We start from the raw sequence: 24,809 nt of genomic DNA, 5'->3' as shown, positions 1-24,809 counted from the left end.
TTTCTTTGCAGTGCAGAGATAGTCCCACCTCCAAATTATTGGACTTTGGTTCTGCAGGTTATGGCTCTTATTCAGGTGCTTTTATTTAAATGTTCAGATTCCTGTTCTCTTGTTAACACAAAAGAAAGTTGGATTTCTCCAGTTTCAGCACATATAGTTATGAAAGCAGGAAAACATAGAAAAATATAATATAGCCCAAGTCTCTGAGTGGCATGGCCTATAACTTGATGGTGCATGGGTTGTTGTTCTGAGCGAACACTGGAGAGCAGCACCAAGCACAGATCTAGTACGGATTCTAGCTTGCCCACAGAGCCCTCTGCTTACTCCCCCGATGCCCCGACGTCTCCTCTCCAGGCGGCTGCAACAGGTGACACTGTGCGTAAAGGCTTGGTCCACGCAGCAACCGAGGCGCTGCAGCTCACCTGCCATCGGTCTCGCCAATGAACCAGCAAACCAGACCTGCAGTATTCTACATTACCATGTGCAACAGGGTCTTGCAATCGCTATAAAAATGCGGAAGACAGTCATTTGCCTGACTTGTCGGATTGCGCACCACCGCCACACAACAACGATATGCAGCAAGTCCAGGCAACCACACAGCGCACAGTTCCATCTCTATTGGGCAACTCGCTGATGGGGTAGACCTGCAGTACAATGTTCTTAATATTCAGCAGTGTTTTGCGATTGTTAAAAAGATGTAAAAGATGAATAGAGCACCTTTGGTTGAACCTTGAGAGGCCATTGTGACCATGCATGCTGCCATCTTACTGGAAGGGCAACGTGAAGTTAGTGAACTCTGGATTCTGACCTCACTCTGAAATAATTTTATTCTCAATTCCTCTCAAATTCTCCTATCAATTGATCCACTGTAAATCCACCCCCTCCCTCACAACTGTTGATCTTTCTGCTAAGGTGAGTAAATCTTTCTGCATACCTCATAGGCTCCTTTAAAATACTTCAATTGAAGCTCTCTAAATCTTTGGAGCAGTTTCTCCAATTACCTTTAATACTTCAGCCCTGACGACATTGTAGATCTGCAAATTCTGTTAACATTGGAACCATTAAACTGTTTGATTTTCTTCTTGTATTGCTCAATTTAACATTAATGAATGTTTGAACTAAGTTTCTGTTTTGAGTTTGAGTTCAGAAAAGTGAATGCCACTTTCTGTTTGGGTTTTTGACCCAGTGAATTGTGCATTAAAAATTTTGTCAGTACACCATGTTAGAGATTGGACTGATACTACTGTGATTTACCGTAGATTCCGGACTACAGAGCGCACCTGATTTTTAGCCGCTGGCACTAATTTTAGAAATAAAATCATTTTTTTAAATGTAAAGGCCGCACCGGATTTTAGGCCGCACCGGATTTTCGGCCGCAGGTGTCCCACGTTGTAATATGAGATATTTACACAGAAAGATATTACACGTGAGGATTTTTTTAACTTTTAATTAAATCCATATGGTAACAAAAACAAATACATATTGCAAATGCTTTTTTTCGAACCGTGCCCGTACGCGGCTACTTTTAAATATACGTTGCGTATACTTCTTTACTGAACAACATTCCAATATCTCCTAACGACTGGTAAAAAATATATATACTGCAGCCTACCAGGAAAAGTTATTGATACCTTTAACTTAAAAGCAGAGTTCGCTCGGATCCAAAGCCGCTCGCGTAATGCCGCTCCCCCCCCCTTTCCGTTTCATCGCAAACGGCATTTAAAAGCAGATTTCGCTCGGATCCAAAGCCGCTCGCGTAATCCGCTCCCCCCCTCCTTTCCGTTTCATCGCAAACGGCATTTAAAAGCAGATTTCGCTCAGATCCAAAGCCGCTCGCGGAATCCGCTCCCCCCCTCCTTTCCGTTTCATCGCAAACGGCATTTAAAAGCAGATTTCGCTCAGATCCAAAGCCGCTCCGCCGCTCGACCCCCTCCTTTCCGTTTCATCGCAAACGGCATTTTCCCACAAGACGCCGCGAAACCGGGTGTGTCGTCATAGCATCCCGCGATGTAGTACAGAAAACAAATATAGTTAAAACTAAGAGGGTAGGTAGCACAATGCTTCGAGTGTTTTCCATGTTGATGAGGGTGAGTACAAATGACTGATTTACAATAATTTAATTGTGAAAGTGCGCTTGATTTATCGTACAATTTCATTGGACCTCTGTGAACTACTCATCAATTTTATTGGTCTACTGTTACGAGGCAAAATGTTTACGAGGCGGCATGAAAAAAACCTTGCATTAGCCGCTCCGGATTATTGGCCGCAAAGTTCAAAGCTGTTCAAAATGTGGGAAAAAAGTAGCGGCTTAAAATCCGGAATCTACGGTAGTTTCTTTTTTTTAAAAAAAAAGCAGCACATCTTATCAGAAAACTGAGTAAAACCAAAATGCATATTTTTGTACGGAGACTACAGAAAGTTCAGACAAATTAAATTGAGCCACCACATTGTTTATGGTGGTCAAATGCAAAGTATTTATGCCAATTGTCAAGGAACCAGATTTGCTTGTTTTTCAGCCAGGAAATAATGCGCATTGTTAGATGAGTTTAATAATGTACCATCGTCAAAATAAATCTTTTGTGATGGGCACAGAACAGTTCAGTTAAAGAATAGCTTTTGAGTTTTCAATTTTTTTTGATAGATAAACTAAATTTTGCTGATTCTGTGATAAACAAAGTAACTGAAAAGTCAAGGCAGAAACATACAGACATGTAAGTATAATCCATTTCGGTAAAATCTGATTCGTTTTCACATGTGCAATTAATGTGTTCTTTATTTAACAGTACTAAAGGAAACTGGGTTTCTCTATTTGAACTAGTTTGTACAGGTGTAATACAGCCATTTTGAGGGTTTGTGATGCAGTCTTATTTTGGTTTGATATCTGGCGAAACATTTGGGGTGTTACAATTGACTTCACTGCTAGGTGGTTTTCTTTCTATTTGCTGTCTGTTGATTTCTATCAGAAGTCCAGAGTATACAATTGCAAGGAAAAGTTTGTGAACCCTTTGCAATTATCTGGTTCTCTGCATTAATTACTCATAAAATGTAATCTGAGTAAAAGAATTGTGGGAAAACAAGACTGGTCAATATCAGTTTAGTTTTTTCGTGCTATCCTGACATTGCTATGCTGTTGTGTGGAATCAGGTTTGCAGGTTCAGTGAGTGGGGACAGAAGTTACTTGTTACAAGTAAGTTAACTGTATATTTACAGGATGTGAAAAACACTAAACATTCAGTAAGTCATGCAAGTTACACACAGTTGCTGATGCAGAAATCTAGATGAAATTCTGTAAAGACTGCAAGTGCTATGCAGGACAGTCAGCCTCTGTGTAGAGAGAGGTGGGTTATTACTGATTATTAAGATTGCTAGATATGCTTAGATAATATAGTGGGTGATAATGACTGTCATTCAACTTCCTTTCTCCCAGAAACCAAGCAACTATTCATTAGGAATTAGGGTTTGTATTTATGTATTTATTGTAATCTGTTTACATATTTTAAAAAGTTTACCGTACTTAAGTGGAACTTCAAATATACATTAGGATTTTAATCTGAAATATTTAATCATATTTAGCCTTCTTTATTAACCATTTGTTTCTTAGGTATCGAGTTAAAGATAAATCTGACCGAGCCACAGTAGAACAGGTAATATTAGTACTGATCATTAAACAGATAGAGTATTTGATAAACTAAAGAAATATTATGCATTGTGTTAGATCTTCCATCTAAATGTTAATGTAATTGAATGTCTAGTATTGGTCAGAGAAATTATCGACTTTATCCTTCAGTATTAATCTGTTCAATACTATCTTACGATTTATTTAAAAAAGATTCACTTTAAAGGGCAAAGCAATGGAATTAACAGACCTTTTCTAAATGTGGTAAAACATTGATCTGAATTTTCTTCAGGAACTTTAATCATGCTTTGAAACTGAATAAGTAGAAAGTTAAGAATGTTTTCCACCAAAGTATCTCTAAAATACAATTTTATTCTTTTCCTTGTGATATTTTAACTGTTATAACATGAAATATTGCAGCAACCCTGCAATATTTTCTGAAGCCATTCTAAGCCTTTGATGGACATGATGGTTTATGTCTTTGGAGGTTTTTGTCCAGTCAAGACTGAGGAGTAAGACCCAACTCAATTCTCTTTGAGGAGGGTAATGGGATTCAGCCAAAATTTATAATAACTATGAAAGATTTGCTCTTACTGTAATTTTCAACTGAATCCCATTACCCTCAGAGATTTGCATTTTTATCCAAAGGCATTTCTTGTTGCCTTATTAAAATCAAGGTCCAGCTTTGCTTAGAATGTTGCTAAAGTATCCTGAACAGTTTTTACAGATTTTTATGAAACTTGGCTTAATAGTTATGTCAATCTCTAGGTTTTGGATCCAAGAACTCGAATGATTCTGTTTAAAATGCTGAGCAGAGGAGTGATCTCTCAAATCCACGGATGTATCAGCACAGGCAAGGAGGTAATTCCCATTAAGAGAATTGAGATTCATTTCAGAATGATAAATATAGATCATTGTTTTGAATGAGATGACTTTAATGTGCTTGGTAGGTCCCATGAGTATGTAATAATAATTTCAGAATTATGTGACAGATGTAGTTAACAATTCATATATTCTGGAAGTTAAGAAAATGGATGCATTTTGTGGAAATGCTTAGCAAGAAAGTCAGAAAGAAAGAAATTATGTTCCACGTTTAGTTTGACATAACTAATTTTGTTAACCACAATTCTTAAAACTTTTCAAATTCATACATTTCAGAGAACTGCATGGCAGAAATGTGGCAAATGCTTAGGGAACATCTGCATAGGTATGCATCGTTGAGCCAGGGAAAGGATGGTAGGGTATAAGAACCATGGTGTACAAAGGATGTAGAAAGTCTAGTTAAGAAGAAAAGAAAAGCTTACGAAAGGTTTGAGAAACTAGATACTGTTAGAGGTCTAGAAAATTACAAGAATGCCAGGAAGGAGCTCAAGAATAAAATTAGGAGAGCTAAAAGGGGCCATGAGAAAGAATTGGCGAGCAAGATTAATGAAAACCCCAAGGCAGTCTACAAGTATGTGAAGAGCAAGAGGATTAGCCGTGTGAGAATAGAACCAATCAGGAGTGAGAGTGGAAACGTGCATGGAGCCGGAGGAGGTAGCAGAGGTGCTTAATGAATACTTTGCTTCAATATTCACCAGTGGAAAAGGACCTTGGCAATTGTGGGATGACTTACAGTGGACTGAAATGTTTGAGTGTACTGTATAGACATTAAGAAAGAGGATATGCTAGAGCTTTTGAAAGATACTAAGTTAGATGAGTCACTGATACCAGACAAGATATACCCCAGGCTACTATGGGAAGCAAGGGAGGAGGTTGCTGAGCCTCTGACGATGATCTTTGAATCATCAATAGGGACGGGAGACGCACCAGAGGATTGGAAGATTGCAAAGATTGTTCCCTTGTTCAAGAAAAAGAGTGGAGATAACCCGGGAAATTATAGACCAGTGAGTCTTACTTCATTCTTGAGCAAGTTGTTGGAGAAGATCCTGGGAGGTAGGATTTATGAGTATTTGGAGAGACATACTCTGATTAAGGTTAGTCAGCATGGCTTTGTCAAGGGCAGGTCATGCCTTACAAACCTAATTGAATTCTTTGAGGATGTAACAAAACACATTGATGAATGTAGAGCAGTGGATGTAGTGTATATGGATTTCAGTAAGGCATTTGATAAGGTTCCCCATGCGAGGCTTATTCAGAAAGTAAGGAGGCATGAGATCCAAGGAGACCTTGCTTTGTGGATTGAGAATTGGCTTGCCCACAGAAGGCAAAGGTTGGTTGTGGATGGTTCGTATTCTGCATGGAGAGCGGTGAGCAGTGGTATACTGCAGGAACCTGTTCTGGGGCCTCTCCTCTGCGATTTTTATAAATAATGTGGATGAGGAAGTAGAACGGTGGTTAGTAAGTTTGCTGATGACAGAAAAGCTGGGGTGTTGTGGATAGTCTGGATGGTTTTCAGAGGTTACAGCGGGACATCTATAGGATGCTGAACTGGGCTGAGAAGTGGTAGATGGAGTTCAACCCAGATAAGTGTGAAGTGGTTCATCTCAGTAGGTCACATTTGAAGATGGAGTATAATATTAATGGTAAGACTCTTGGCAGTGTGGAAGATCTGAGAGATCTTGGGATCTGTGTCCATAGGACACTCAAAGCTGCTGCACAGGCTGACTGTGTGGGTAAGAAATTGTATGGTGTGTTGGCCTTCATCAACCGTGGGATTGATTTCATGAACCGTGAGGTAATTTTACAGCTATATAAGACCTTAGTTAGACCCCACATGGAGTACTGTGTTCAGTTCTGGTCACCTCATTATAGGAAGGATGTGGATACTATAGAGAGAGTGCAGAGGAGATTTACAAGGATGTTGCCTGCATTAAATAGCATGCCTTATGAGAATAGGTTGAGTGAACTTGGCCTTTTCTCCTTGGTGTGACGAAGGATGAGAGGTGAATAGAGTGTACAAAATGATGAGAGGCGTTGACCGTGTGGATAGCCAGAGGCTTTTCGCAGGGCTGAAATGGCTAACAAGAGGAGACATAGTGGGGACGTCACGTGATGCCGTAGGATCGAGACGCTGGAACCCAGCCCTCCCGTAAAAAAAATCAATAAATTAATGTTTAAATGAAGAAAAATTAGCCAATACTTTCATAAGGTTACTTATAAACTACTCCGGATTGTTTTAAGCTATGCCTCATAAACAGAGGACGAAGAAAAATACTACCGCGAAGACAGCTCAAGTTCGAAAAGAATCAAGGCCTACTTCTACCGAAGAACCACGGACTCAGGTACAACACATCACTGGCGAAACAGAACAGGAAACTGCGGCAACATCGGCCATTTCTAAAGGAAAAGATCAACGAGAACTGCGCAAGCATAAAGGAACGAGCATGCACAAACGAGAGCAACCAGAACTACAAATCCCAGCTGCGACTTCAACTGAAAGTGACAGCGATTCTGAGAGAGAGTCAGATTCTCTGGATAAATCAGACGAAGATGGAGATGAAAATTCCTCTGAAAATATAAAAAAGACTTTGAGGCAAATAATGCATAAATTAAATGCATTAAAAGTAATTAAAAGTAACCAAAAAGTAATTAAAGAAAAAATAATGAATATGGAGGCTATGTTTGATAAAATGACAAAGAAACAAGAAAAAATGGAAAAGAAAATTACAGATTTGGAAATTAAAATGGAAGACATGGATGGAAGAATGAAGGAAATGGAAGTTGATAATAATGCCTGGACATCAGAAAGAAAACAACTCGTGGAAAAAATTGATAAGCTTGAAAATTTTAGTAGACGTAACAATATTAAAATTGTTGGACTTAAAGAAGGTACCGAAGGAGAAGACCCAATAAATTTTTTTCAAAAATGGATCCCTGAAAAATTGGAAATGGGAGAAGAAACTTCAATTGAGATTGAAAGGGTGCACAGAGCCTTAAGACCAAGATCTCAAGATGAGCAAAATCCACGATCAATTTTGATAACATGTTTAAGATACCAGGATAAAGAAAAGATTCTGAGGGCGGCTGCCCAAGGTGCCAAAAGAAGAAAGGGTCCATTGATGATAGCAGAGAAACCAGTTCTTTTTTATCCTGATATAAGTTATAACCTTTTGAAGAGAAAGAAAGAATTTAATTCAGCAAAAAAAGTCTTATGGGAAAAAGGTTATAAATTTTTAATGCGTCACCCAGCAACATTGATAATTTTTTTGGAAGAGGGAAAAAGATTTTTTCCCGATTATCGAGATGCGGAGGTGTTCGTGCAAAAACTTCCATCTATTCACTAATTAAACGTAGAGACTTAGAAACATAATGGTTAAAGATGAAGACAGAGATAGCGAATGGAACTGATGGACATTTAAGGATGATACAAGGGAGAAAAGTAAAATTTTAGAAATGTTAATTGAGAATAATATGTTTTTTTCTTTTCTTATATATATACTTTTTACGTTGCGGGGGGATGGAGAGCTTTGAATCGGTTACTACGGGATTCACGTGTGTAATCATGGCGATTGCCATGACCCGTACAACAGAGGGGGGTAATGTTGTGTTTTTTTTCTTTCACAACATTAGTAGGGGGGTATTTTGTTTTTTTCCTTATACTCTATTTTTCTTTTATTTTTTTGCCTGGGTGATTGGTGGGGACACACATAGCAACATGGAGACTTCTAAAAAGATTTCCCAGGATACCACGAAAGTTGAAAGATTAGGTATTATTATAGATTGGAGTAACATAATTAAAAACAATGACTAATTTATTGAATTTTTTAAGTTTTAATGGTAATGGGCTTAATGGACCAGTAAAAAGAAAAAGAATTTTAACATATATTAAAAAAATGAAAATAGATATAGCTTTCCTACAAGAAACTCATTTAACGGACATAGAACATCAGAAATTAAAAAGAGACTGAGTTGGAAATGTTATTGCAGCTTCATTTAACTCAAGGCGAGAGGAGTTGCAATTTTGGTTAATAAAAATTTACCAATTAAAATACAAAATGTATTAATTGATTCGGCAGGAAGATATTTAATTATACATTGTCAAATTTTTTCAGAACTATGGACTCTTATGAATATTTATGCACCAAACGAAAATGATGTAAAATTTATACAGGAGGTCTTTTTGAATTTGGCTAATGCACATGATAAAATATTAATAGGTGGAGATTTTAATTTTTGTCTAGATCCAGTTTTAGATAGATCAATAAAGGCTATTACAAAATCAAAAGTAGTAAAACTAACTCTCATTGATGAAAGACTTAAATTTGATTGATATATGGAGAAGAATCAATCCAAAAGAAAGAGATTATTCATTTTATTCAAATAGACATAAAACATACTCAAGGATAGATTTTTTCTTATTATCAACGAATATTCAAGATAGAGTGAAAAATGTGGAATATAAAGCAAGACTGTTGTCTGATCACTCTCCTTTAATAATGACAATGATAATGATAGATAAAGAGGTATCAATTTATAGATGGAGATTTAACTCAATTTTACTAAAACGTCAAGATTTTTGTGATTTTATGAAAAAACAGATTCAGTTCTTTTTAGATACAAATTTACATTCAGTTGATGATAAATTTATATTGCGGGAAGCAATGAAGGCATATTTGAGAGGTCAGATAATAAGTTATACTTCTAAAATTAAGAAGGAATATATGATAGAAATAGATCAATTGGAAAAAGATATTATAAAATTAGAAAAAAATCTGAAAGAAATATGACAAGAAAAACGAAGACAACTTATTAATAAGAAGTTAAAATATAATACAGTCCAGACATATCGAACAGAAAAAGCAATTATGAGAACTAAACAGAGATATTATGAACTAGGTGAAAGATCACATAAGGTCCTTGCATGGCAGTTAAAAACAGATCAGATTTCTAAAACAATAAATGCAATCAGAACAAAAGTGAATAAAGTTACTTATAAGCCTCTAGAAATTAATGAGGCTTTTAAGAACTTTTATTCTGAGTTGTATAAATCAGAATCAAAAAATGATGATGTTAAGATAGAAAGATTTTTAGCACAAATAACTCTTCCAAAATTAAATACGGAAGAACAGAAGGGATTAGGTATGCCTTTTACAGTGAAGGAGGTTGAAGAAGCCCTGGGATCACTTCAAAGTAATAAATCTCCAGGTGAAGATGGTTTTCCGCCTGAATTTTATAAAAAGTTTAAAGATTTATTAATTTCTCCCTTTATGGAGTTAATACATCAAGCGGAAAGAACGCATAGACTTCCAGAATCTTTTTCAACAGCTATTTTAATAGTATTGCCAAAAAAAGATAGAGACCTTTTAAAACCAGCATCATATAGACCTATTTCTTTATTAAATACTGATTATAAAATAATAGCAAAAATCTTATCTAATAGATTATCTAAATACTTACCAAAATTAGTGCATATGGATCAAACAGGATTTATCAAAAATAGACAATCGGCAGATAATGTAACCCGGTTAATTAGTATAATCCATTTAGCGCAAAAGAGGGAGGAAATGAGTGTGGCAGTTGCTCTAGGTGCAGAAAAAGCATTTGATAGATTGGAATGGGATTTTTTATTTAAGGTATTGGAAAAATATGGATTAGGAACATCATTTATAAAATGGATTAAAACCTTAAATACTAATCCCAAAGCTAAAGTAGTGACAAATGGTCAAATTTCAACACCATTTCAGTTAACAAGATCAACTAGGCAAGGTTGTCCATTATCACCTGCTTTGTTTGTGTTGGCAATAGAGCCATTAGCTGAATTAATTAGAATGGACCCAGATATTAAGGGTTTCAGAGTTAATCAGGAAGAATACAAGATTAATTTATTTGCGGATGATGTTCTACTTTATTTAACAGATCCTTTACATTCATTATGTAAATTATCTTATAGATTAGAAGAATATGGGAAAATATCAGGTCATAAAGTAAATTGGGATAAAAGTGAAATTTTACCTCTTAATAATGGAGATTATAGTCAATGTCGATTAATAACTCAATTTAGATGGCCAGCAAATGGTATAAAATATTTAGGTATAAGAGTTGACAATGACATAAAAAACTTATACAAATTAAATTATTCACCACTTTTGAAAAAAATTCAGGAAGATCTTGATAAATGGATGGCATTACCAATAACATTAGTAGGTAGAGTAAATACTATAAAAATGAATATATTCCCTAGACTACAATATTTATTTCAATCATTACCAATACAATTACCCCAGAAGTTTTTTCAAGAGTTAAACAAATATGTGAGGAAGTTTCTCTGGAAAGGTAAGATGTCAAGAATATCGTTGGAAAAATTGACATGGAAATTTGATCTAGGAGGGTTACAACTTCCAAATTTCAAGAATTATTATAAAGCAAATCAACTTAGATTTATTGCATCTTTTTTTGAGAAAGATAAACCGGCATGGATTAGAATAGAACTAGATAAAATAGAAGAAAACGTACCAGAAGATTTTATATATAAATGGGAATCTAAATGGATACGGGAAAAGAAAGAATCTCCTATATTAAAACACATTTGATTGATTTATGGAATAAGATAAATGTTGATGATGAGACAAAAAAATCTTTATTAGCAAAGAGATCTTTAATTCAAAATAGACTTATTCCTTTTACAATGGACAATCAACTTTTATATAATTGGTTTCAAAAAGGGATTAAATACATAGGAGATTGTTTTGAAGGAGGTATATTAATGTCATTTGATCAATTAAAGAATAAATATAAAGTATCAAATAACGCTTTATTTTGTTACTTTCAACTAAGGGCTTACATAAGAGAAAAACTAGGTCAAACAATGTTATTGCCGAAATCTAATGAAATAGAAATTTTAATTCAAAAAGGAATTATTAAAAAATTTATATCTTGTATGTATAATTTATATCTTGTATGTATAATTTGATTCAATTAAACAAGGAGTCCATAAGTCAAGACAAAAAATGGGAAAGTGATTTGAATATTAAAATTGAAGAAACAAATTGGTCAAGACTATGTCTTGATAGTATGACAAATACAATAAATGTTCGGTTAAGATTAGTGCAATATAACTTTCTACATCAATTATATATTACACCACAAAAAATAAATAAATTAAATCCAAGTTTATCTGATCAGTGTTTCCGATGTAACCAAGAAACTGGTACATTTTTACATTCTACATGGTCTTGTTCTAAAATTCAACCTTTTTGGACAAATTTAAGACTTTTACTGGAACAAATTATGGGAATACAACTTCCTCATAATCCAATATTACTTTTACTAGGTGATATTGAAGGGATAAAACCGAAACTCAAACTAAATAAATATCAGAAAGAATTCATAAAAATTGCACTGGCAGTAGCCAAAAAGGCTATTGCAGTTAATTGGAAATCAGATACATATTTAAGTATAGATTGTTGGAAGAAAGAAATCTATGGCTGTATTCCATTAGAAAAAATTACTTATAATTTAAGAGATAAATATGAAACATTTTTGAAAATTTGGTGCCCTTATTTGCAAAAGACAGGATTAAATATATAGGTGCTCTGAAGATGAAACAATTGGTTACTTGGGGAAAGAAATAAATATATATACTAAAGTTATTAAGAACTCCATGGAGCATGTGGAGATCTTCCAACAACCAGGCACTCTTTCTTTTTTTTTCTTTCTTACTTTCTCTTTTTTTATATAAGGAAGTGAGGGGGGAAGGGATATATACTTTTTCCCCCCACACTTGTAATTACTTAAAAACGCAATTAAATAAAATAAAAAAAAAAAGAGGGGGCATAGTTTTATGGTGCTGGGAAGCAGGTACAAGGGGGATATCAGTGATAAGTCTTTCACACAGAATGTGGTAGATGCATGGAATGCACTGCCAGCAATGGTGGTAGAGACGCATATAATAGGGACTTTTAAGAGACTCTTAGATAGGCACATGGAGCTTAGAAAAACAGAGGGCTATGCGATAGGGAAATTCTAGGCAGCTTCTAGAGTATTTTACATGGTCGGCATGACATTGTGGGCCGAAGGGCCTGTAATGTACTGTAGATTTTCTATGTTTCTGTGTTCTAACTAACCAGATTCATTTTACAGATGTTTTCATTGTACAGCAAGGTGCTTTATGCTCTCAAGTGTTAGTATCTAGCTAAAAAGTAAGAATCATTGTCTTGCTGCATACATGGGGGGGTTAAAAAATCTGGAGTCTGAGACGTATTTAACTCATTTGTTTTCTGCATGGTTGCTTCAAGCCTCTTTCACTAGTCAAATTTTGATCCTTTTTAACCAATAGGCAAATGTATATCATGCAACTACAAACAACGGAGAAAACAGAGCAATAAAGATCTACAAAACTTCAATCCTAATATTTAAAGATCGTGATAAATATGTCAGTGGTGAATTCAGGTATGACACATTGAAATATTCTAAGTATTAGAATTTCTTAAATTTGCACACCTAATATTTCATTTACAAACAATATAAAAGACACATCCTGCACCTCACTCATTCTGTTATTCTATTTTAGGTGCTATAACCATCTCTGTAATGTGCATGCTGTTCACATGATTAAACACTTGATATGCAAAGATCTCCTAAACTGGAGTCAACCGATCTTCATTGAACTAGAGTAGCATATGAATTCTGCAGATGAAACGCAGGAAGTAAAACAAATTGTCAGTGAAACATTCCAAATAATTGAATTTTTGAATAATACCTGTAAATTTATATAAATATTTATTATTATTTTAGTTATTGTTATTGCATAACACATGTTTGAGACAAATAACCTTCCCTTACCAGGACATCTTTCATGTGACAAGAGCTCCCAACCTGGGTCCACAGACCACTTGGTTAATTGTAAGGCTTCTTGCCATAAAAAAGGTTGGGAATCCCTGGTCTAAGAAATTTAAAACAAACCATTTCTTGAAGCTGCTTATTACAATAGTCTGTGTATGCAAAGCATAGTCAGTGTCATAAGTACCTGATATTATAGGCCATACCTGTATATTTGTGGTTTATTATTCTGTAATAGTATGAATACTAGTTTTCATGATTTAACATGTACAATAGGGCTACAATTATTTAAAGAAAAATTTTAAAAGGCATTGAATAGTATAGAATGGAATAATTTATGACCTTTTATAAAAGGAAGTCTTTGTTTTGTAATGAAGGCGTGTAATTAAAGTTTTTGAGCACATTTTGTTGAAAGGGCAATTCCTTTTTTTAGATTTCGCCATGGTTATTGCAAGGGAAATCCAAGAAAAATGGTGAGAACATGGGCAGAGAAGGAGATGAGAAATTTGATCAGGTACTGCAAACAATTTGTTGGAACTTTTAAGTGGTCTTGGTAATTTTTATATAGCACATGAATGATTGCTGCAAAGTTCATAACTGTAGAGTTCAAGACAACTTTGGATATACTTTGTATAGTGTCCATTTTTGTTTTCTCCTGAACATTCTGACAATTTGATGGTAGTTCCCAAATCTGGTCTCAAATACTTTCAAAAGGTAGCAAAGGATAAACATGAGATTGCGCAGATGTTGGAATTCTCGAGCAACACTTAAAATGCTGGAGGAACTCAACAAATCAGGTAACATCTGTGGAGGGGAATAAACTGTTGATGTTTTGGGCCAAGACCCTTCATCAGGACTGGAAGGAAAGGGCAGAAGCAAGAATAAGAAAGTAGGGGGAGAAGGTTGAGTATAAGCTGACAGGTGATAGGTGAGACCAGGTGAGTTGGGTGGGTGGGAGAGGAGTGATGACGAAAGATGATAGGTGGTGGAAGAAGTAAAGGAATGAAGAAGGAATCTCACAGGAGAGGACAGTGCATGATGGAAGAAAAGGAAAGAAGAGGGAAAACCAGAGGGATGTCATGGGCAGGTGAGGGTAAGGAGGGGAGAGAGTAACAAGAATGGTAAAAACAAAAGGGGGGGAAATTGAGGTGGTGGGGCCTGGGCCTGAATGAGCCAATGTTTGGACATTGCTAAAGCAGACTTGGAGCCGATTTGAAGCGGCAGATCCTAGGTGAGGAAGAGTCATCAAGTCATGGGGCCTGGACCTGAGAACAAAGAATGAGCCAATGTTTCACTGATTTAAGCACTGGGCCAGATTGGAAAGGTTAGGTACATGCTGAATCGAATGGTGGAGCCCAGGCCCGTGAGTGAATTGAAGCTCCATGGCCCAGATCTGAGAGTGAAGAATGAGCCAGTGTTTTACCAATTTAAGCGCCGGTCCAGATTGAAAAGGTCGGTGAGGGGTTGGTGTTCGGTTCGCTGCTCAGCAAGGTTTACTCTTCTCTATGCGGAACTAAGGCAGTGGCCTGTAACTCACAGACTCCTGGACCGCCTGCAGTGATGACTGGTTTCATGGCTGTGAACTCACTTTTGTGAACTTTAGTATTGAATATTATTTGCTTGTTACTGTTTGCACCAATTTGTTCTTTGTGTTTTGCACATTGGGTGTTGGAAGGTCTTTTTTAATGGGTTCTATTGGGTTTCTTTGTTTTGTCACTGCCTATAGGGAGATGAATCACAAGGTTGTATGTAGTATACGTACATACTTTGAATATAAGTGTACTTTGAGTCTGAGGTGTTGCTCCTCCTACCTGAGTTTGGCCTCATCGTGACAGTAGAGGAGGCTATTGACACATTTCAGAATGGGGATGGGAAATCAAATTGAAATGGGTAGCAACTATGAGATCATGTTTTTTGTTGTAGACACAGCGAAGATGCTGAACAAAGCAGTCCTCCGGACTGCATCAGGTCCAACCAATGTAGAGAAGACCAGGCTGGGAGCCCCAGATACAATAGATGACACTAATAGGCTCTTAGGTGAATTGTCGCCTTACCTGGAAGGAATGTTTGGAGCCCTGAATGGTGGTAAGGGAGGTGATGTAGAGGCAGCTGTAGCAATTGTCATACTACATGGAAATTAGTGGAGAGGAAAAGTGGACAATGGAGTTATGTGGCGAGCTCCCTACAGAAAGCAGTGGCAAGGTAGTGAAAGATGTCCTCGGTGGCAGGATCCCATTGGAGATGGTGGAAGTTACGGAGAATGATGTACCAGATATGAAGCTCGTGGAGTGGCAGGTAATGGCAAAGGGAACCCGATGAATATTTAATTTCAAAATATAGTTGATAATCTACTTGATTAGAAAATGTAACCTTAACACGACCCCACGTTTCAAAATTTGTGGTTACCTCATAAAACATGCATCACTCAACTCTTTAAGAAAGGAGGTAGGCAACAGAAAGGAAATTATAGACCAGTTAGCCTGACCTCAGTGGTTGGGGAGATGTTAAGAGTCAATTGTTAAGCAGGAGGTGATGGAGTACTTGGTGACACAGGACAAGATAGATCAAAGTCAGCATGATTTCCTTAAGGGAAATCTTGCGAGACGTACCTGTTGGAATTCTTTGAGGAGATTACAAAGTAGGATAGATTGCAGTGGATGTTGTATATTTGGACTTTCAGAAGGCCTTCGTGAAGGTGCCACACATGAGACTGCTTTCCAAGTTAAGAGTCCATGGTATTTCAGGAAAGTTACTGGCATGTTAGAGCATTGGCTGTTAGGTAGGAGGCAGCGAGTGGGAATAAAAGATTCCTTTTCTAGTTAGCTGCCAGTGACTAGTGGTGTTCTGCAGCGGTCAGTGTTGGGATCAGTTTTTATGCTGTATATTTATGATGTAGATGATAGAATAAATAGCTTTGTTGTTAAGTTTGCAGATGATAAAAAGATTGGTAGAGGGGTAGGTAGAGCTGAAGAAATGGGTAGGCTGCAGAAGGACTTAAACAGATTAGGAAAATGGGCAAGAAAGTGGCAAATGAAATACAAAGTTGGAAAATGCATGGTCATGCACTTTCGTAGTAGAAGTAAATGTGCAGACTATTTTCTAAATGGGGAGAAAATCCAAAAATCTGGGATGCAAAGGGACTTGGAAGTCCTTGTGCAGGACACCCTAAAGGTTAACTTGCAGGTTGAGTCAGTGGTGAGGAAGGCAAATGCAATGTTAGCATTCATTTCAAGAGGTCTAGAATACAAGAGTAGGGATGTGATGCTGAAGTTTTATAAGACACTGGTGAGGCCTCACTTCGAGTACTGTGAACAGTTTTGGGCTCCTCGTCTTAAGAAAAGATGTTTTGGGATTGGAGAGGGTTCAGAGGAGGTTCACAAGGATGATTTCAGGAATGAAAGGGTTATCATACGAGGAATGTTTGATAGCTTTGGGTCTGCACTTGCTGGAATTTAGAAGGATGGAAGGGGTGGATCTCATTGAAACCTTTTGAATGTTGAAAGGCCGAGGCAGAGTAGATGTTGAAAGGATGTTTACCATGGTGGGAAGCCTTGGACAAGAGGGCACAGCCTCAGGATAGAGGGGCATCCATTTAAAGCAGATGCAGAGAAATTTCTTTAGCCAGAGGGTGCTGAATTTGTGGAATTTATTACCATAGACAGCTGTGGAGGCCAGATTGTTGGGTGGATTTAAGCTTGATAGGTTCTTGATTGGACACGGCATCAGATGTTACGAGGAGTGGGACTGAGGAGGGGGAAAAGGGATCAGCCATGATTGAATGGCAGAGTGGACTCGATGGTCCAATTGCCTAATTCTGCTCCTATGTCTTATGGTCTTGTATCTAAAGACTTTGTATGGTCTTGTATTGCTGTGACTTTTGAATAAAAACAACTTTGATTTCTTAACAATGTCTGATACTCCCAAGCCATATGGATATTGCTACTTAAGTCTGTGTGTGATGAATGATCTTTATTTTTATATCCTGTACAAATAAACTGTCAATTACTTTGATTAATTACTTTTGAAGTGCAGTTAGTATCACTCTGTAAGCAACATAATAACCTTGGCAACAAACATAAAATGCTGAATGAACTCAGCAGGTCCGGTATCGTCCATGGAAATGAACAAGTAGTTGATGTTTTGGGCCAAGGTGCTTCTTCATGACCTAGTCCTAGTCATAGAGCACTACAGCTCAGCAATGGGCCCTTCAGCTCATCCTGTCTGTGCCGAACTGTTGTGCTTCATCCTATCTACCCACACAAGGAACATAGTCTTCCACACCCCTTATCCATGTGCTTATACAAATTTGCTGTAAATGTTGAAATCAAACTCTCATCTACTACTTCTGCTGCCAGCTCATTCCACACTCTTACCACCTCAGGTTCCCCTTAAATATTTCACCTTTCACCCTTAACTTGTGTCTTCTGGTTCTAGTCTCACCTAATCTCTTTGCCCCTCATAACAGTTTATACCTCTATAAATTATCCCCTTATTCTTCTACACTCCAGGGAATAAAGTCCTTACCTCTTCAACCTTTCTGTATAACTCAGGTCCTCAAATCCTGGCAATATCCTTGTAAATGTTCTGTCTTTCAATTTTACTGATATCTTTCCTGTGGGTAGATGAACAGAACTGCACACAGTACTCCAAATTAGATGTCACCAATGTCTTATACAACTTCAAGACAACATCTTAATTCCTTTACTCAATACTTTTATTTGAGGCCAAAGTGCCATAAAGCTCCCTTTATGATCCTGTCTACCTATGACACCACTTTCGAGGAATTATGGATCTGTATTCCCAGATCTCTCTTGCCTACTGCACTCCTCAGTGCCCTGCTATTCACTGTCTTATGTCCTACCCTGGTTGGTCCTCCCAGAGCGCAACACCTCACACTTGTCTGCATTAAATTCTATCTGCCTTTTTGCAGCTGGTCTAGATATCTCTGCAAGCTTTGGTAGCCTTTCTCACTGTCCACTACTCCCCTAGTCTTGGTGTCATCTGCAAATTTGCTGATGCATACATCAGGATGCTCTCTATCAACTACAGTTTGGCATTCGATACTATCACCCCATCCAAGCTAATCAGTAAGTCAATAATCAGCTTTTGGTCTTGCTGACATTGAGTGAGAGGTTGTTGTTGTGGCACCATTCAGCCAGATTTTCAGTTTCATTCCTATATGCTGATTTTGACTAATAACAGTGATATTGTCAGTGAACTTAAATATGGCATTGGAGCTGTGCTTAGCCTCATAGTCATACGTATAAAGCAAGTAGAGCAGGGGGCTAATCACACAACCTGGTGGTGCTCTTGTGTTGATGGAGATTGTGGAGGAGATGTTGCTAATCTGAATTGACTGATGTCTGCAAGTGAGGAAATCGAGGATCCAATTGCACAAGGATGTACCGTGGCTGAGGTCTTGAAGCTTATTGATTAGTTTTAAGTGGATGATAGTAATAAATGCTGAGCTGTGATTGATAAGAGCACCCTGATAAGTACATCTTTGCTGTGACAAGGTTGAGTGAAGAGCCAATGAAATGGTACATGCTGTGGACATGTTGTGCCGCTAGGAAAATTGCAGTGGATCCAAGTCACTTCTCAAGCAAGAGTTGATAATGTTTCATCATTATCTACTCAAAGCACTTCATCATAGTGGATGGTAGTCATTGAGGCAGGTTACCATGTTCTACTGAGGCTCTGGTATAATTGAAGCCTGTTTGAAGCAGATGGGTACTGCAGAGTACCGAAGAGAGAGGTTAAAGATAACAGTGAACACTTCAGCCAGTTGATCAGCGTAGATCTTTAGTACTCAGCCAGGTTCCCTTCTGGGTCGGATGCTTTCTGTGGGTTCATCCTCATGAAGAATGCTTTCTTGTCAGCTTCAGAGACTGAAATCACAGGGTCATCGGGGACTGTAGGAGTTTGTGAAGATTCCTCCATGTTTTGATAGTCAAAGCAAGCATACTGATCCTCTGTTGCCACAATAAGGCCAAACTCAGGTTGGAGGAGCCACACCACTCATTGAAAGTTCAAAGTGCACTTATTATCAAAGTATGGAGGTATATATTGTGCTCCTTGGGGACTGAGGCCCTGTCATCATCCATGTTGCTTGGTTTCACTTTGTAAGAGGTAATGGCATTCAAGCCCAGCTGCAACAGTCGAGCATCCTTCATTGATTCAAGTTTGGTCCAGAATTGCCACCACGTGTGAGATGGCTTTCTGGACTTCTTATACCATACTTGGAAGAAGTCATAAGATGTTTTTTGAATTTAATGATTTGGCCTCTTTTTTAAAGATACTGGGTTCAGTCATGCCAAATAATTGTTCCAGTTCAAAATCAATAAAAAAGAAATGATGAATGTTGGAAATCTAAAATAAAAACCAGGTGTTCTGGAAGCATTCAGTATGTCAGGACAATCTCGGAAAGAGAAAATTACTTAATATTTTAAGTCAAAGAATTGTTTTAGGTCGGGTCACATGTTTCAGGGCACAAAAATCTGGGAACATATTACAATAACAATTGTTCCAATCATTAAGTGATGTGGCCCATGATGTAGTTCAAAACCTTGGGCGGGAAAATTCCTAATTATTTGACACAACATCAGTATTCTCTTAGACATCAGAAGGATTGATTTCAAATCTGTCATTTACATTATCAGCACATAAACAATGGATACTAACACTTGAATGTGATCATGTTAGATGTTATTAATTCAGACAAAAACTGTTAATCTGTTTTAAATCAGCAGAGAGTATTTCAATATGTATGCTGAGTGTATCCAGCAAATTAGAGTTGCAAATATTTCATTTAACAAAAGTAAAAATCTAACGCTGTTCATTTTTGTCTTAGGTTGCAGACAGCAGAAATACCTTGCCCGGAGCCAATCATGCTCAGGAGTCATGTGCTTGTTATGGGCTTTATTGGTAAAGATGACATGTGAGTTTTTTTTCTGTGGAATTCAAACTACTAATATTGAAAATGAATGAAATGTTTAAAAGAGAACCTTGTTATTGCATTCAATAATAACTAGATGGGTTATTCTGATGGGTTTTATATGTCAGGAGTGCTAAGGATAAAACAAAATTTTTTACAAGATCAGACAATGCCCAAATGGAGAATTGAAGATCTGTACAGAAATTAGCTGTACCACTTAACCAAGTTGTTTCAGTGCCATTACAACACTGGGATCTACCTGACAATATAGTAAATTGTCCATTTCCCATGGATCTATGCCCTTGTCTTCCTTGGTGATGAGGATGCAGCTGGTGCACTCATCTGGATGTGTGCAGTGCATCTTATCACACTCTTGACTTGTGCCTTGCAGATTATGGAAAGGCCTTGGGCTAGCAAGAGGTGAGTCATTTGCTGCATATTCCCAACCACTGAAATCAGGCTAACTGTGCTGTAATTTCTTTTCTTCTGTCTCCCTCTCTTCTTCAAGAGTGCAGTGACATTTGTACTTTCCCAGTTCTCTGGAATCATTCCAGAATCTAGTGATTCTTGAAAACTCATTGCTAATTTCTCCACTATTTCTTCAGCTGCCTCTTTCAGTACCTGGGTGCAGACCATCTGATCCAAGTGACTTATGTACCTTCAAACCTTTCAGCTTTCAAACCACTTTCTTAGTAATAGCAACTTCACTCACTTTTCCCCCTGGACTGTCAAATTTCTGACTTACTGATAGTGACTTCCACAGTGAAGACTGATGCAAAATAGTTCTTCATTTTGTTCTCCATTTCTTTGCTCCATTACTATCTTTCCAGCATCTTTTTCCAGCGGTCCGATACCCACTCTGACCTCTTTTATTTTTTACATAATTAAAAAAATCTTTTAGTATCCTCTTTTATATTATGTCAGGCTTGCCTTCATATTTCATCCTTTCTCTCCTTATCGTTTTTGAAGTTGCCTTCTATTGATTTTTATGGCTTCCTAATCCTCTAACTTTCCACTAATTTTTGCTATATTATATGCCCTTTCTTTTGCTTTTATGCTGTCTTTTACTTCCTTTGCCAGCCACAGTTGCATCATCTTCCCTTAGCATACTTCATATTTGGGGTTTGCCTTTTGAGATGAACTGATCCTGCATCTTCCGAGTTACTCTTAGAAAGTCCACCAATTGCTGCTCTGCATTATCTCTGCTAGTGTCCCCTTCCCATCAACTGGTCAGCTCTTCTTTCATGCCTCTGTAACTGCCTTTACTCCACAGTAGTACTGATACATCTGACTTTAACTTCTCCCATTCAAACTGCAGGGTGAATTCTACCAATTTATGATCACTGCCTCCAAAGGGTTCCTTTGCTCCCTAATCAAATCTGGTTCATTACACAACACCCAATCCAGAATTGCTTTCCCCTTGTGGGCTCATTCTCAAGCAGCTCTAAAAAGCCATCTCAAAGGTATTCTATAAATTCACTCTCTTGGGATTCGGCACCAACCTGATTTTTCCAATCTACTTGCATATTAATATCTCCATAACTATCGTAACATTGCCCTTTTTACATGCCTTTTCTGTTTCCCATTGTAATTTATATCCCTCATTCTGGCTACTGTTTGGAGGCCTGTATATAACTCCCATCAGGGTATATTTTCCATTGCATTTTCTTAAGTCTACTCACAAGGATTCTACACCTTCCAATCCTACATATGTCACTTCTTTCTAAGGATTTGGTTTCATTTTTTTTCCAACAGAGCCACCCCACCCACTCTGCCTACCTGCCTGTCCTTTCGTTACTATGCTTATCCTTGGACGTTAAGCTCCCAGTTATGATCTCCTTTCAGCCATGACTCAGTGATGCCACAACCTCATACCTGCCAATCTCTAACTGTGCTACAAGATCATATACCTTATTCCTTATACTGATCACATTCAAGTATAACACCTGCAGTTGTGGATTCATCACCCTCTATGATTTTGCCCCCATGTTATACTTTAATTCCTCCCACTGCCTGTTCTTTCTCACAATCTCACTACACAATGCAATAACTTGTATATCAACTGCCCCCAGCCTCAGCCTTATTACTCCAGTTCCCATCCCCCTGCAAAGTTAGTTTAAACCCCTCCCAATAGCTCTTGCTAGCCTGCCCTTAAGAATATTGGTTCCCCCTGGGTTCAGGTGTGACTTGTCCTTATTGTACAGATCATACTTTTCCCAGAAGAAATGTCTATGATCCACAACTCTGAAACCCTGTCCCCTGCAGCACTCATTCGTCTATACCATTATTCTATTCCTGCCCTGACTAGCATGTGGTACTGAGAGTAATCCAAAGATTACTACTTTGGAGGTCCTGCTCTTCAGCCTCCCTATATTCACTGCACAGGACCTCGTCCACCTTTCTGCCTATGTCATTGGTGTTAATATGCACCACGACCTCTGGCTGCTCTCCCTCTCCTGAGACTTCCTGAACCCTAGCAGCAAGAAGGGAATACGTCATCCTGGTGTTTCTTTTGCGGCCACAGAATTTCCTGTCCGTCCCTCTAATTATCGAGTACCCCATCACTATCACCCTTCCTGATTTTATCCTTCTCTGCTGAGCTTCAGAGCTGGCCATACTGCCAGTGGCCTGGCTCCTTCTCTGCTCTGATAGGTCATCCACCCCAACTCCATCAGGTATCCAAAGAGATATACTTGTTGCTGAGGGGAATGGCCACCATGGAACTCTGCACTGACTGCTTACTCCCCTTGCCTTTCCTGGTGGTCACCCACCTATCTGAAGCCTGCACTATGGGTGTGATAACCTCAGTAAAAGTCTCATTTGATGTTTTCAGCCTCGCGGATGATTCTCCAGCTCCAGTTCCTTGACCTTGTTAGTCAGGAGCTGAATCTGGTGCACTTCCTGCAGATGTTCTCACCAGGGAGACTGTTATATAACCCTAAAATCCCACATCTCACAGGAGGAGCATTCAACTGCCTTAACTATCATCTTGTCAACACTTATTGTACCTTTAACTTCTCAAACTTAAATTCTAGCCTGCATCTATTCTTGCCTAAACCCGTTGAGCCAAATCCTGTGCACTCCAACAATGGCCACTCTGCTTACACCTCACTTTTTTTTGGGTCCCTCTCAAGTGCTAAAGAGATTTGTTATGACTTCAGTCCACTGAAAAGTTCTGAAAGTCCCTGAGCTCTTTCTAAATCTTGTGCTACCTCACCAGTGAATGACCTCTTGCATGATTACAACCCCCCGTTATTTTTTTCATTAAATAATATAAGAAACTGTGACATTCAGAGAAGCAGTGGTATATAGCAGGTATAGTTAAAGCAGTAACAAAGCTACCAATTTGCAAATTGCTTTATTGGATTTGAGTCTTACTTTAAAACTTTGAAATTTCTTTTGTTCATAATTAAAATATCACAGGTGTTTAATTTTGCAGCTCCATTTTTATTGTTTTAAAAAACCTGTTTCAATGTAAAGGAATTGACAGATTGTACTTATTCACCATTCCTCCTGTCTTGTAGGCCAGCACCACTGTTGAAGAATGCTCATTTGTCTGAATCCAAGGCCAGAGAGCTTTATCTTCTTCTGATTCAATATATGAGAAGAATGTATAAGGATGCCCGGCTAGTTCATGCTGATCTTAGTGAATTTAACCTGTTGTAAGTTCCTTCCCTGATGTTTTATGTCATATTGAATCTCATCTATATTTAAGATTTGCAATGCATCTATTAGTCATTATGCTTTTTATCTGTCCTTCACAAACAGAGCCACAATCTACAAGAAGGTGCTTTGTTCAAAATACATTTATTATCTAAGTATGTATAAATTATACAACCTTGAGATTTGTCTGTTTACACGCAGCCATAAAACAAGACAATAAACAATAGGTGCAGAAGTGGACCATTCAGCCCTTCGAGCCTGCACCGCCATTTTGAGATCATGGCTGATCAACTACTATCAATACCCGGTTCCTGCCTTGTCCCCATATCCCTTGATTCCCCTATCCATAAGATACCTATCTAGCTCCTTCTTAAAAGCATCCAGAGAATTGGCCTCCACTACCTTCCGAGGCAGTGCATTCCAGACCCCCACAACTCTCTGGGAGAAGTAGTTTTTCCTTAAATCTGTCCTAAATGACCTACCCCTTATTCTCAAACCATGCCCTCTGGTACTGGACTCTCCCAGCATCTGGAACATATTTCCTGCCTCTATCTTGTCCAATCCCTTAATAATCTTATATGTTTCAATCAGATCCCCTCTCCATCTCCTTAATTCCAGCGTGTACAAGCCCAGTCTCTCTAACCTCTCTGCGTAAGACAGTCCAGACATCCCAGGAATTAACCTCGTGAATCTACGCTGCACTTCCTCTACAGCCAGGATATCCTTCCTTAACCCTGGAGACCAAAACTGTACACAATACTCCAGGTGTGGTCTCACCAGGGCTCTGTACAAATGCAAGAGGATTTCCTTGCTCTTGTACTCAATTCCCTTTGTAATAAAGGCCAACATTCCATTAGCCTTCTTCACTGCCTGCTG

The 24,809-nt window shown here is 38.0% G+C and overlaps 1 protein-coding gene across 1 annotated transcript in view; it reads left to right on the top strand.

Moving 5' to 3' along the window:
• The window catches only part of riok1 (RIO kinase 1 (yeast)), a 60,616-nt gene that overhangs the window by 8,706 nt on the left and 27,101 nt on the right, over positions 1-24,809 (top strand). The window contains exons 4-10 of the mRNA XM_073051109.1: positions 2,642-2,711; positions 3,602-3,644; positions 4,385-4,477; positions 12,834-12,946; positions 13,770-13,850; positions 20,187-20,273; positions 23,795-23,932. Of these exons, the coding sequence (XP_072907210.1) occupies positions 2,642-2,711; positions 3,602-3,644; positions 4,385-4,477; positions 12,834-12,946; positions 13,770-13,850; positions 20,187-20,273; positions 23,795-23,932 (625 nt within the window). The remainder of the gene's footprint in view (positions 1-2,641; positions 2,712-3,601; positions 3,645-4,384; positions 4,478-12,833; positions 12,947-13,769; positions 13,851-20,186; positions 20,274-23,794; positions 23,933-24,809) is intronic.

Source organism: Hemitrygon akajei, chromosome 1 (genome assembly GCF_048418815.1).
Source record: "Hemitrygon akajei chromosome 1, sHemAka1.3, whole genome shotgun sequence".
In the NCBI taxonomy this organism is placed as follows: Eukaryota; Metazoa; Chordata; class Chondrichthyes; order Myliobatiformes; family Dasyatidae; genus Hemitrygon; species Hemitrygon akajei.
The sequence above is the reverse complement of the archived record's forward strand: the minus strand, read 5'-3'. Positions and strand labels throughout refer to the sequence as shown.